The sequence below is a fragment of the Mesoplodon mirus genome (genome assembly GCF_964341445.2).
Source record: "Mesoplodon mirus genome assembly, chromosome: 17".
Taxonomy (NCBI): domain Eukaryota; kingdom Metazoa; phylum Chordata; class Mammalia; order Artiodactyla; family Ziphiidae; genus Mesoplodon; species Mesoplodon mirus.
In genome coordinates, this window is record NC_138993.1 from 78,073,781 (window position 1) to 78,087,778 (window position 13,998).

General features: G+C 50.0%; 1 protein-coding gene across 4 annotated transcripts in view; it reads left to right on the forward strand.

The window, feature by feature from the left end:
• The window catches only part of TMCO3 (transmembrane and coiled-coil domains 3), a 31,320-nt gene extending 24,517 nt beyond the window's left edge, over nt 1–6,803 (forward strand). For all 4 annotated transcript variants that reach the window (XM_082602570.1, XM_082602571.1, XM_082602572.1 and 1 more), the window contains 5 exons: nt 1,885–2,080; nt 4,685–4,835; nt 5,437–5,516; nt 6,220–6,369; nt 6,553–6,803. In XM_082602570.1, the coding sequence (XP_082458696.1) occupies nt 1,885–2,080; nt 4,685–4,835; nt 5,437–5,516; nt 6,220–6,369; nt 6,553–6,666 (691 nt within the window). In that variant the 3' untranslated portion in view covers nt 6,667–6,803. The remainder of the gene's footprint in view (nt 1–1,884; nt 2,081–4,684; nt 4,836–5,436; nt 5,517–6,219; nt 6,370–6,552) is intronic.
• The last annotated feature ends 7,195 nt before the right edge of the window (nt 6,804–13,998 follow it).

Here is a 13,998-nt window from a genome sequence, read left to right on the forward strand (position 1 = left end):
AATTCATCTCGATCTTTCCTAAAGGAAAGGATTATCTTCTTCCCTCCAAATATTTCACAGGTAAAGAACAGAACACAGGGACTATGATAAAAAAAATAAAGTAATTCAAATTACTAGAATTAAAATCTTGCAAAACCATGAAAGTTCTAGAAGAAAGTATGGATGAATGTATTACTGAATATTGAAGATGTTCAAGCAGAACACAAATTCCAGAAGCCATAAAGGACAAGAAATGTGATCAGTGTCACTAAAGTTTCATACTTTGAATGTTTAAATACATGCACATGTCCATGTACACACAAACACACATCCACCCGCGCACATCCATGGATACACACAGACCTGCACACATACATTTACACACATACATGTGTGCACACACGTATACGTGCACATACATGTACAGGAACACATTAGGTAAGCAGGCCAAAGACAAATCGGAAAGAGATGTGTGTACACGTTCTGTCTTATTGTTTAAAATCAAAGTATAGTTGATTTTAAGACAGAGGGTTAAGTTTCTCATTTCACGAAGATCTACAAATCAATGAGAAAAGCGAGACCAACGCAGTTTACAGATAGGTGAGCGCTGGGAGCAGCTAACTCAGCAACAAGCTGGTGGGAGAACACCCCGCCCCCTGCCCCCCACGGAAGGAAGTCCGGGATGCCTCTCCCTGTTGGGCGGGGCCGTCTGTCAAGGGTGGACGTGGACGGTGCACGAGCTCCCCCACAGGCCGCCCCCAGTGTGGCTGAGCCTGGACGACCCATTCCCAGATCCAGCCCAGGAGACGTGGCCCCGGCCCTCGGGTCACGGGCATCAGACAGCATCCCCACGTGTTGCTTTGGCCTCTGCAGCCAACTGAATGGGATGAGTCAGGGGTCACTGGGGTACAGGGAGAAGAGGGCAGCTGGGGAAGGGGTGCCTGGTGCCGGCCCTGAGGCCCGGGTCTGGGTCGCGGGCGGTGGGTGAGGAGTTCGGCGTCAGCTCCTGGGCTCTGGGGGCCTGGCTGGGACTTCGAGCAGGTTTCTCTTCCTGCCGAGGCCACAGACCCCGGCTTCTCCCCTGGGCTGTCATCCTGAGCCTTAGCCGAAGGGATATTCACAGAGACTGCTCTGATGCCCCAAGGCATCACACACACCCTGGGACGTGTCTGGGCTGCTGGTCTAGGCCTGGCTGCAGGGGCGAATCCTCTCTTAGCCACCTGATTTATATTCTTCCATCAGGAGCTTTTAAACCAGAATTTTGGACTGAAGGGTTTCCTAAATGTGATGGGGAACTGGGGTTAAAAAATATGTATGTTACCATAAACACGACAGATACACAATAGTGCCTGTCTTGTGAAAGTCATTAGGTGGAGATCTTAACAATGTATTGAGATCTGAATAGCATATTCTAAAAAGGGCTTCGTGCAGAACCCTTTTCTCCATGACTAAATAACAGAAAATTCAGAGTTATGGCTTGGGGTAAGGGAAGGCTTTTCTGAAAGTCGCTGGCATCCCCCAGCCATGCTTTGGTGGGGAGCCTGCCGTGTCGTGTTACAGAGCGACTGTTTCCTTACGAAGAATTTCAAATGGGGGTTAATTCCTAGTGAGGACTTTTGTCATCTGTCATCGATGGAGACACATAAGCTGTCAGTCACGAGTCACTGCATCCCATAAAATGTACTTACTCCAAAGTATTAATTGCAACACAATTCAGCTTCTATATGCGATTCAGGTAACTTAATTTCTGAGGTTAATGTTTGATGGATTTTATTCTAACATTTAGAAATGAAAACGTCTGCGATTTGGGTCATTTATTTTGTAATGTTAAAAAGGAATGGAAGGTCATGTCGTTAGACTTCAGCGTATTCTGAGGAGAATCAGGCGTCTCCGTCTCTTTCCCAGCGTCGCCATGGAGATCCTGCGGGTCCTGGGCCTGGTCGGGCAGGTCCTCTTCTCGCTTGCTGCGGTTCTCCTCTTCTGTCTTGTCGTGAGGACCTACCTCGTGGGGCCGTACTGCCGGAAGCTGCACGCGGAGAGCAAGGGAAACAAGGAGATCCTCATCCTGGGAATCTCCGCTTTCACCTTCCTCATGCTGACGGTAAGGCCCCAAATGCCCGCCACGTACTTCGTCTGACTTAGCCTCTGTTCGCCGAGAGCTTGTGATGGGTCCTTTTTCTTTCATTTTATGACAGTTGGCATACGTGAGACACTTGTTGGTGTTTTTATCCGTGCACAGTCGTGCTGCCTGGCACTTCTGCCCGCGCTCTAGGCTCTCTGCTGGGATGGTGTTTGTGAGTGTGAAACCGTGCGAGCCTGTCTTAGACGCTTTGCATCTGAAGCAAGAATCACAGTTTAAAACGACTTTTCGTTCTGTTTGTTGAGAACAAGCTAGCCAGCAGCGTAACTTCTTTCGCTGTAACGTGAAAGCTCACCACAGAGGCTTGTTTTGGAGGCAGCTGTCCCAGTTAAGGGACAGGCTTCTCATGGGAGAGCAGGGGAGGGGCCGGAGACCCCGTAAACAGTCCCAGCTCTGGGGGCATCACCTGCACGGAAGAGCTGCGCCCCTCGACGTGCGCTGGAGAAGTGAAGACCCGTGTTCACGCGGAAACTGACGCGTGAGCGTGACAACAGATGTGCTCCCATCGGCCCAGACCGCCCAGATGGCCTTCCTCAGGCGCGTGGTTCAGCCAGCCACGGCCCTCCACGCCAGGGCGGCCACCCAGCTTTGAACTGCGGGTCCGTGAGTCGCCGGAGAGCTGTGCTGACTCGAAAAGCCAGTCCCCAGGGTCAGGAGCTGTGCCACTCCACTTCCGTGCAGTTCGTGAAGACAGATCAGAGATGGGGGAAGGCCGCTGGCCGGGTGCTGAGGAGGGAGGGGGGTGGGGAGGACCTGGAGGTCACGGGCGGCCCACGTGGCTCCACGGTGTCACATCCATGGGACTCGTGCTGTGACTTGGGAAGATGCTGCCGTGGGGGAGCCCGGGGGAAGGTACCGGGGTCTCTGAATGACTCCGTAGAACTGCACGTGAGCCTACAGTTAGGTCAAGAGAAACGTTTAATCCTATAAAGGACACTGAGGAAAATAACTTCCTTACGCAGTTGGGTTGCCTCCTAGTATCTCGTACTCTTGGGAGAAGACTAAGGTTTGCGTTTGCTCAAAGCCGTTCCGTATGTGACCGGCCTCAGTTTTGTGCGTTGCTCCACCCCATCCGGAGTGTCCTCTCTGGAATGACACCCAGCAGAGCGCTCCGACCCGGCGCTCCGTGCTGCCACCCAGCGGCCCTTGAGCCGAAGCAGCCTCGCTCTGCGGCCGTGTCTCCTGAGCACCTGCTGCGGGTGCCGGGCGCTGGGGAAGGCGTCTAGCGCCCAGGCCTCCGCTCACTCGCCCCGTCTGTGCTTAGACATTCCGGGCCGTGGGAGTGAGGCTGCACGTGCGGGTCTAGGCCCGGGCTGTGTGGGCCTACGTGACCGCGGCTGGTTTCCCCAGGTGGCCATGCCCTTCTCCCCGACCAGCACGTTTCAGAGGCTGATCCCAAGCTGTAGCCCGTGTCAGTGCTTCATTCCTTTCCACGGCTGAATAATATTCCTTGTCAGATACAGGTTTGCTAATATCTTCCAGTTTGTGACTTGTCTTTCACTCTCTTGACGACGTTTCTTTGAACGGAAGTTCCTAATTTTAGCGTAGTGCCGTGATCATTCTTTAAGGGCGGCACTTCAGGATCCTGCGTGACACACGTTTTCCGGCCGCATGTCACGGGGATGCTCTGTGTTGTCCTCTGAAAACGTACTGCTTTCTTTTCTCACTGAGACCTGCCATCCGTGGGAGGCGAGTTAGCGCGGGCTGGGTGGCCGTGGCCAGGACCTGTTCTCCACGAGCGTCTCCTCAGCCCCGTGAAGTCAAAGGTCACAGCACAGAAGCCGAGTGGCCGAGCATGGGTGGCCCAGACGCCCTGCTGTCCCCAGGCGGACGGGCGGCCAGCCGGCCTCCTCTCTGCAGGCTGTCTGGTCGTGGTCTCCTGGGTCATGGGGGTGGGTTCGGCTGGTCGGCTTCCACGCACAGGGAGTCCTGTGACTGTTCCCGTAACGCTAGGCGCCCTTGGTTCCCCGCGTCCGTGTCCACGCTGCCCGGCATGTGTCGTGTGTGTGTGGCGGCAGCGAGCGCTGTGTTGGATCCGCTCCCAGGCGTCTTATGGGCTCCGACACGGTCGTCAGCGGGGCTTCCTGGAACGTTGTACGTCTGTCTGTGCTGCTCTCGTCACTGGATTTACCTCCTCAAGTTAAACGCCATGTCCACTTCCTTCCTCTAGGCGCCGGCGGGGTTGGGGGGGAATAGTTTTGTGGGCCACGTTTTTAATGCCAGGGGAGTTGGGCGGTTTATTGATTCAGGGTAAAGAAAGTGTGTCACAAATGCTTAGATCTTGGAAAATAGTCTCACTCAAAACGTCCACAGCAGTCTACACGACCGATGGTTGCAACTGTTGTATGACCGTTTCCTCTCGCTCGTGGTCAGTGAGCTGACGTCCACTGCCGTGCCTTCTGCGGGGTTCTCCTAGGACACCGCAGGGGCCTGGGCAGGGGCAGGGAAGCTGGCTTGTCGTGGTTTTATGGGGACGTCCTGCCGCGTCCGAGAGGCCCTCTCGTGTGTCCTCAGCAGAGACGCTGGCGGGTGCATCCGGCGTGACCTGTGTCCTCCTCCCCTCAGGTCACCGAGCTCCTGGACGTGTCCATGGAGCTGGGCTGCTTCCTGGCCGGAGCCCTGGTGTCCTCCCAGGGCCACGTGGTCGCTGAGGAGGTCATGTCCTATGTGGAGCCCGTCCGCGACTTCCTGGCCATCGTGTTCTTCGCGTCCATAGGTGACCCTCCTCCTCCAGGGGTGACACTCCCACTGGGTCTCATCTGCTCACACGTGTTTCTACTTAGCTTGTGCCGCAAAAACAGTTACCATGGTGACTAGGGTCTGAGGGACTCTCCCTTAGAAGGAGGGAAGGTTTGAGCTGAGGGACGGGGGCTCCTGACTAGTGGTCCTGAGGGTCCACCACTCAGCAGGGTGGCAGGCCCACTTCAGCACGTCCACATCAAGTGCAGGAAGAAATTCTAATTTTAATACAAAAAATCAAACTGGTGTGTTGAGGCTGCTGCCCTGGGAATGTCCCCGTGGAGGGGAACAGTCCCGCTCGTTTTCACAGCACGGCCACCTGGCCTCTCGCTCACACCCTGCACTGCTCAGTGGGTCCAGGAGCCCCAGAGACTCTGGGTGCCTCGAGGGGCAGGTTCTGAAGCCCGTGGAAACAGGGCGGGGAGCACTGAGTCGCCCGGCCCTCTGCTCGGGGTCTCGGGGTGGAGTGGGTGGGAGACACCGGGCCCCTTCCTGTCCTGGTGGAGGAGCCTGTGGATGTAGGGGTGGCAGGGAGGCTGGCCGCCCGGCCCGGACGATCACCCGTCCCCGTCCCGCAGGCCTTCACGTGTTCCCCACCTTCGTGCTGCACGAGCTTGCCGTCCTGCTGGCCCTCACGCTGTCGGTGGTGGTCATGAAGGTAGGGCCCCTGCTTGCAAAGTCCACCCTGCCTTTGGTTTCACCTGTCACACCATGCGCCTCGCTTCCTGCCTGTGTGTACCCCCCGCCCAGCGCAGTCCGGGCAGCTGGGGCTTCTCGGGTCGGGATGGCCCTTTGTCTCAGAGTTTGTGTTGAAAATGGGGGTTTCAGAAGCTGGGGCTGGAGAAACCGCTCTCTGGATCCTCCAGTAACACCCCTGCTCTGTAATTTGACTTCTAAGTGAGTCTAAAGAACCGCAAACCCGGCTCTGGTGACGCAAACGTACATTTTAACAGCCACTGAGAACTAGTTTGCCACTTTCCACTTGTCTGATCTCTGTGACTACAAATTGTTGAGGTGCCCATGTCAGCGTGGGATTCTGGGAGTGGACGTGGCCTGGGCGGTGGCCGCTGGCTTTGCGGATGAGAAGGAGCGGCGCCCCGATGATGGCTGAACCGCACTGCCTGCTGCAGGCTGCTTTCCTCCGCGCTTTCTTTACGTTTCGTTAAAAACAAAGTTTCCATTCTGAACGCTGCACGATATTCGCTTGGCAGGAGGGCCTTGGTTTTCCTGGGCGGGGGGGGGGGGGGCGTCTCCGTGTGTCCTCCCGCGCGGTGCTGGGGCGGCCCCCCCGGACCCGCCCTGCTTCCTGTGGGCGGTGCTCTGGGCCCAGCCTGGCCGAGCGTGACCTGCCGCTCTGGCAGTTCGCCCTGGCAGCCCTGGTCCTGTCTCTGCTGCTGCCCAAGACCAGCCAGTACGTCAAGTGGATCGTGGCCGCGGGGCTGGCCCAGGTCAGCGAGTTCTCTCTGGTCCTGGGGAGCCGGGCGCGCAGAGCACGTGTCATCTCTCGGGAGGTGAGTCTCTGCCCGGCTGGCGGAGCGGGGTTGTTGGGGGAGTAGGGCTGGGGTCTGGGGGGCGCCCCAGTCCCCGGGGCCTCTTGGGGAAGGGGGCACCCTCCTCCAGGCCAGGCACCAGAGGCTCACACACTGTGATGCGGAGACATGCCCCCAGCCACGCTGATGCCCCGCCCCCGGCAGGTGTACCTCCTCATCCTGAGTGTGACCACGCTCAGCCTCCTCCTGGCCCCGCTGCTTTGGCGAGTGGCCGTCGCCAGGTGTGCGCCCCGGCCCGAGAGAAGGTCCAGCCTCTGAGGACCGCGGCCAGGCGACCGGCCGGAGCTGGCACCGCATTCCCGGATCTCAGAGTCTCCCGGAGCCCGCCTCTGCGTGCAGTGATTATGCACCGTGTACATGTAACTCTGCGTTTTCCAAATCGCCTTGACTCTTTTGCCTGGATGTGCCTTTTCTTCAGAAATTAATGTTAACTTTCTATTGTTATTTCATCAGTTCATGTTTTTTTGGTAAAGAAAAAAGTTAGGAGGCTTTTTTATTTATTGTACAACTTGTAAACCGTTGGTCGATATTTGTTATTAAACGTTTCTGTGACGTGAGCTTTTAATTCTCACAATGTGTTTGGAAAGTTACTTTTAATCCTTAAAGTCTATGTTTTCTAAAATGAGACAAGTTCTTCTAAATGTCTTTTGCTTTTTCTTACAACTTTAAACAACACTTTCATGTCAGTTTTTATCAGGTAAATCATTCTTTTAAAATATTTGGTTTTGAATCACAAGACTATGCATTCCTTAATAAAAATCATTTATGATCAGTATAATTATTTGAAATTTATTGAAAACCTGTTTTTTAAATTAGATTTTTGTATTGAACTAATCTTTGTCAGTTTTTAAAATTAAGATGCAAAAAAAAGGTGGGGGGGAGCTTCCCTGGCGGTCCAGTGGTTAAGACTCCATGCTTCCCCTGCAGGGGGTGGAGGTTCGATTCCTGGTCAAGGAACTAAGATCCCGCTTGCAGCATGGTGCGGCCAAGAAAAACAAAAGAAAAAGAAAATTAAGGTGTGTCACCTATTACCTCACTTTTATAGAGACTAAATGAATGCAGAGCTATTTGTATAGGCTAAGTTCTGACTTTGAATTCTAAAAGTGTATTGGTGATTATGTGCCCTTTTTTTTTTTTACTTTTGACGATTTTTTTTTTGCATTCCATGTATTATCTAGTCTCACACGCTCACAGGGTCAGCAATTACAACAGCCTCCTCGTCTCCCAGCTCTGAAAACGGCAAGACAGCCACAGCTGCGGCCAAAGTGTGCCCCATTTTAGCTGAAGTGCCCACACAGCTGAAGATCTGATCCGTACATACATTTCCCTAAGGGGTACCTAAGTTGAGTTTTCCTATCAATACTGCCTTTAAGAGCCCAATGATTTGTCCAGAACACTTGGTGTAGAGGGACAGAGATGTTAGGTGTGATTACGGGTCGCAGATGTAAATTATGGGTTGCAGTAATACTAATAACTAAAACACATCAAGGTGAAGTAAATTGTATCTAATCTGAAGTAAATCAATGGAGAAATTATGTAAATGTGCTTATTTTTAGAAACTAGCATTGGTTTTATTCATTTGTAAACCATTCCACACGGTGCCATTCCCTCCGGATCCTTGGGCGGAGTGGGAGGTGTTACCTGAGGCACCAAGGCCCTCCTGCCTTGCCTGTAACTCTGCACCGTGTCTGTCCGTGTGCCTCTCCCTCCGGCGTTGTTCTGTTTTCTCTTGTATCTCCAGCACCCACAACAGAGCTGGGACCTCTTAAATTCTGTTGAATGAAACCTATCTGATATGCTGACATAAGGTTTTCCCTGAAATGTGGAACTAATATCACTCTGTGAGACTGAAGTAATTAATAAAGATGCACACTTCGTGACAAGAGGAAATGCTGTTAGAAAAGCCCTGCTCCTTGGAGAGGCCTCGACCATCAGGACTCCCCAAAGCCATGGGGGCTTCCCCCACCAGGCCCACTCTGCTCCAGCCCCGGGATTGGCCTCGTCACCTTTTACTCACCGGTGTCTTCACCCTCACCTCTCTTGGTCCTTATCATCTGTAAACTTGCTCCAGTCTGCCCCCATAGTGAACTCACAGAGCCCTCTCTCAACCCCTGTCCTCTTTCTCCCCTCACCATGCAGACTTGCAGAAGGCTCAGAGCCCTTCTAACCCCCACACCTGGGGCTGCAGATCACCTGCCTCCCAGATACCAGCACTGACCCATCACCATTTCCTCTGGGCCTGTGTGTGGCCCAGCAGAAACTCTTCAGGCCAGAAGGAAGTGGCATGATATATTTAAAGTGATGAAAGGAAAAAACGTACAACTCAGAATACTCTATTTAGTAAGGCTGTTATTCAGATTTGAAGGAGAAATGAAGTTTTGCAGATAATCAAGACATCCTCCAATTTAGATCACATGCTAGGCCACAAAACAAGTCTGCAAATTTTTAAGAAAATTGAAATCGTATCAAGCATCTTTTCCAACCACAACAATATGCGACTAGAAAGCAACCATGAGAATAAAAACTGCAAAAACACAAACACACGGATGCTAAACAATGTGCTACTAAAAAACCAGTGGGTCACTGGAGAAATCAAAAAGGAAATAAAAAAAAAATACCTGCAGACAAATAAAAGTGGAAACACAATGATCCAAAAATCTATGAGATGCAGCAAATGCAATTCTAAGAGGGAAGTTTAAAGTGATACAAGCCTACCTCAGGAAACAAGAAAAATCTCAAATAAACAATCTAACCTTACACCTAAAGGAACTAGAAAAAAGAGCAAACAAACCCCAGAGCTAGTAGAAGGAAAGAAAAAGAGCAGAAAGAGAGACAGAAGAAAAGACGAAGAAAAGAGAGGAGGCCCAAATAAAATCAGAAATGGAAAAGGAGAAGTTACAACCAACATCACAGAAATACAAAAGATTGTAAGAGATGACTACAAATGATGATACACCAATAAAAAGGACAACCTAGAAGAAATGGATAGATTCCTAGAAATGTACAATCTCCCAAGACTGAATCAGGAAGAAATAGAAAATATGAAAAGACAGATGACCAGTAATGAAATTGAATCATTAATCAGAAAGCTCACAGGAGACAAAATCCAGGACCAGATGACCTCACGGGTGAATTCTAACAAACATTTAAAGAAGAACGCATATTCTTCTCAAACTATTCCAAAATATTGGAGAGAGAGAAACACTTCCAAACTTAATCTATGAGGCCAGCATCACCCTGATACCAAAACCAGACAACAATATTCCAAAAAAAGAAAATTACAGGCCAGTATCACAGATGAGCATAGATGCAAAATCCCATACAAAATATTTGCAAATGAATTTGAAAAATCCTGGACAAAATATTTGCAAATGAATTCAACAACACATTAAGGGGATCATACACCATGATCAAGTGGGATTTATCCCAGGGGTGCAAGGATGGTTCAATATCTAAATCAATTAATGTGATATACCACATTAACAAATTGAAGAATTAAAAAAAACACAAAACATGATCATCTCAATAGATGTAGAAGAAGCTTTTGACAAAATTTAATATCCATTTATAAAAACTCTCAACAAAGCAGGTATAGATTGAGCATACCTCAACAGAACAAACACCATATATGACAAGCCCATAGCTAATATTATACTCAACGGTGAAAGCTGGAAGCATTTCTACTAAGATCAAGAACAAGACAAGGATGCCCACTTTTGTCATTTTTATTCAATGTAGTATTGGAAGTACTAGCCACAGCAATCAGACAAGGAAAAGAAAGAAAAGGCATCCAAATTGGAAAGGAAGAAGTAAAGCTCTCACTGTTTGCAAATGACATGATACTGTATGGAGAAAATCCTAAAGATTCCACCAAAAACCTATTGGAACTAATACACAAATTCACTAAAATTGAAAGATACAAAATTAATATACAGAAATCTGTTTCATTTCTGTACATTAACAATGAACTACCAGAAAGAGAAATTAAGAAAACAATCCTATTTACAATTACATCAAAAAAGAATAACATACCTAGGAATTAATCTCACCAAGGAGATAAAAGACTTGTACTTGAAAAACTATAAGACATTAATGAAAGAAATTGAAGACAACACACAAATAGATATTCCATGCTCATAGATTGGAAGAATTAATATTAAAATAATCATTCTACCAAAGTTAATCTACAGATTAAATGCAATCCCTATCAAAATACCAATGGCTTTTTTTTTTTACAGAACTAGAACAAATGATTCTAAAACTTGTGGAAACATAAAGACTCCAAATAGCCAAAGCAATCTTGAAAAGGAAGAACAAAGCTGGAGGTGTCATGCTCCCTGATTTCAAACTGTATTACAAAGCTGCGATAAACATTATGGTACTGGCACAAAAACAGACATAGATCAGTGGAACAGAATAGAACCCAGAAATAAACCCATACTTATTTGGTCAATTCATCTGTGACAAAGGAGGAAAGAATATATTATGCAAGGGGGAAAGGACAGCCCCTTCAATAAGTGGTGGTTGGGAAAACCGGAGAGCTACATGCAAAAGAATGAAATTAGAACATTTTCTTACACCATATACAAAAGTAAGCTCAAAGTGGGTTAAAGACTTAAATGTAAGACCTGAAACCATAAAACTCCTAGAAGAAAACAAGCAGTACACTCTGTGCCATTGGTCTCAGCAGTAATTTTTTGATCTGTCTCAATGCAAGGGAAACAAAAGAAAAATAAACAAATGGGACTACATGAAACTAAAAAGCTTTTGTACAGTTAAGGAAACTATCAACAAAATGAAAAGGTAACCTACTGAATGGGAGAAGATATTTGCAAACAATGTATCCAATAAAGGGTTAATATTCCAAAATATACAAAGAATTCATAGAACTCAACATCAAAAAAAAAAAAGAAAAAAACAGATTAAAAAATGGGCAGAGTATCTGAATAGACATTTTTCCAAGGAAGACATACAGATGGCCAGCAGGCACTGCTGCTCAACATCACTAACCATCAGGGAAATGCAAATCAAAACCACAAATGAGGGCTTCCCTGGTGGCGCAGTGGTTGAGAGTCCGCCTGCTGATGCAGGGGACACGGGTTCGTGCCCCAGTTTGGGAAGATCCCACATGCCGTGGAGCGGCTGGGCCCGTGAGCCATGGCCGCTGAGCCTGCACGTCCGGAGCCTGTGCTCCGCAACGGGAGAGGCCACAACAGTGAGAGGCCCGTGTACCGCAAAAAAAAAAAAAACCCACAAATGAGATAGCATGTCACACCTGTCAGAATGGCTATTGTGAAAAAGACTCCAAATAACAAGTGTTGGTGAGGACGTGGAGAAAAGGGAAGCCTTGTGCACTGTTGATGGGAGTGTAAATTGGTGCAGCTACTATGGAAAAGAGTATGGAGATTCCTCAAAAAATTGAAAAGAGAACTACCGTATGACCCAGCAATTCTACTCTTGGTATGTAACCAAAGAAAGCAAAACACTAATTCAAAAAAATACACGCACCCACATGTTCATTGCAGCATTATTTACAATAGTCAAGATGCGGAAGCAACCTAAGTGCCCATGAATAGATGAATGGATAAAGAAGATGTGTTGTTTTTATATACAATGGAATACTACTCAGCCATAAAAAGAAAGAAATCTTGGCCATTAGTGAGAACACAGATGGAACTAGAGGGTATGCTGAGTGAAATACCTCAGAGAAAGACAAATACTGTATGGTTTTACTTATATGTGGACTTTAAATGAACAAACATGACAAAACTGAAACAGTCATAAATACAGGGAACAAACAGGTTGCCAGAGGGGAGGAGTGGGAGGGAATGAGTGAAATAGGTGACGGAAATCAAGAGGAGCAGACTTCCCGTTATAAAATCAGTGAGTCACGGGGATGAAACGTACAGTGTGGGGAATATAGTCCATAACTATGTAATACCTTTGGTGACAGGTTGTAACTGGACTTATAGTGGTGATCAGTTCATAATGCATACAAATATCAAGTCACTATGTTGTGCACCTGGAACTAACATCGTGGTGTTCAATAAGACAACAGCCACAACCACAGAACAAAGACTAGCTGCGCAGGGTCCCCAGGCGTGATGAGCACTTAGATCAGCGGGGAAGGTGTGACCATGTAGCATCATACCAGCCCTCAGCAGTCTGGCCGGACGCCCACACGGAGGAGAGAAGTGTTTACCTTGTTGAGGGCACTGATATGCCATCAGCTTTAACGTAACCCTCTGGGATAGTCTGCGTGGATATGTAAGCAAACAGCTAAGGCACAACCTGAGAACGTCCTCCACACCCCATGGCCCTCAGTAGAGAAAGCACAGACGAGTCCAGTGTACAGGTCAGAGCATACACGTATCTAACAGATACACTTGTATGTGTGTGTATATTGTTCTATTAATGTGATCCTCCAGAGTTGGGTCCTTGGAGACGTTGCCTCCACTTCGTGAGACAGCACTGCATTAAAGAATACGGCGCACTCGGAGTCTGTGTGTTCAGGCGCCCCTAGTTTCTTACCAGCTCAGAAGCAGGGCAGTCCACTGAAGAATTTTAAGCAGGAAGCGTCACGATCTACTTGCCGTTGTGTGTAGTGAGGGGCGAGGGCAGGTGTGCAGAGGTGTGGGTGGTGGTCCCGACTGCAGTAGGAGGTGGTGGGTGCCTGGAGGAGGTTACTCACCCGGCCTGGGCCCGTGGAAGAGGCACAGCTGAGGGGCCCTGCGGGAGCCGTGGACAGAGCAGGATGCAGCCACCAGCCAGTGTGGCCAGGGAGGAAGAGGGCCACGCGGACCAGCCTCTCCCTCCTGCCTTTCTCTCCTCTGGACAATCCAGTGACCGCAGGTTGACAGGTCAGGGTGGGGGAGGGGTGGGAAGAGCCCTCCAGGGACCAGGTGGGGGTGGGGCAGGACCAGCAGGTCTCCTTTCCCGGGAGTGCGTCCTCTGTCTTCCTCTGGGGACTGAGCTCCCAGAGCACCCCAGCCTCTGCACGCTGCCCACGGTGCGGGCACGTTTTCAACCCGAGCGTGCCCGGGTGCCGGTCTTGTGCCCTGAACGTCTGACCATGTCTCACTGCCGTGTTCCTCTGCAACCCGACTGTCAGGAACGCTTGCCCCGACCTCCCTGACCCGTCCCGCCTGTCCAGCTGCCCAGCCCGCCCACACCCACCTTCCCGGGCCTCGCCTGGCGCCTGTGGATTCGGGCCGGGGGCCGCCCCTGCCCCTTCCCTCAGCACCCACCCGTGCAGCTCGTGGTAGCAAACACTTGCATTTGGGAGGCTGTTGGTGTCTGAAGCAACTCCCTATAGTGAGGAAATGTGCCCTCATTAACATTGGCAGGAGGTGGGTGCCACGTCCCCCCCTGGGAGCCCGAGAGGCACCGCCACCAGGAGCTGGAGAGTGGAGGAGGCCCACCCAGGCCGAGGCTCCTGGGCACAGTCCTGACTCTGGATCAGGAGCTCCGGCTGGGTGCCGCCTAGAGCCCTTCCAGCCTCCGCGGCCCCATCTGTGCGCCGGTGCCGCTGGGTGGGCATCTGTGGGCGCCCAGCTTCCTCGGCCCTTGTTGTTGTTTCTGAGTCCAGAC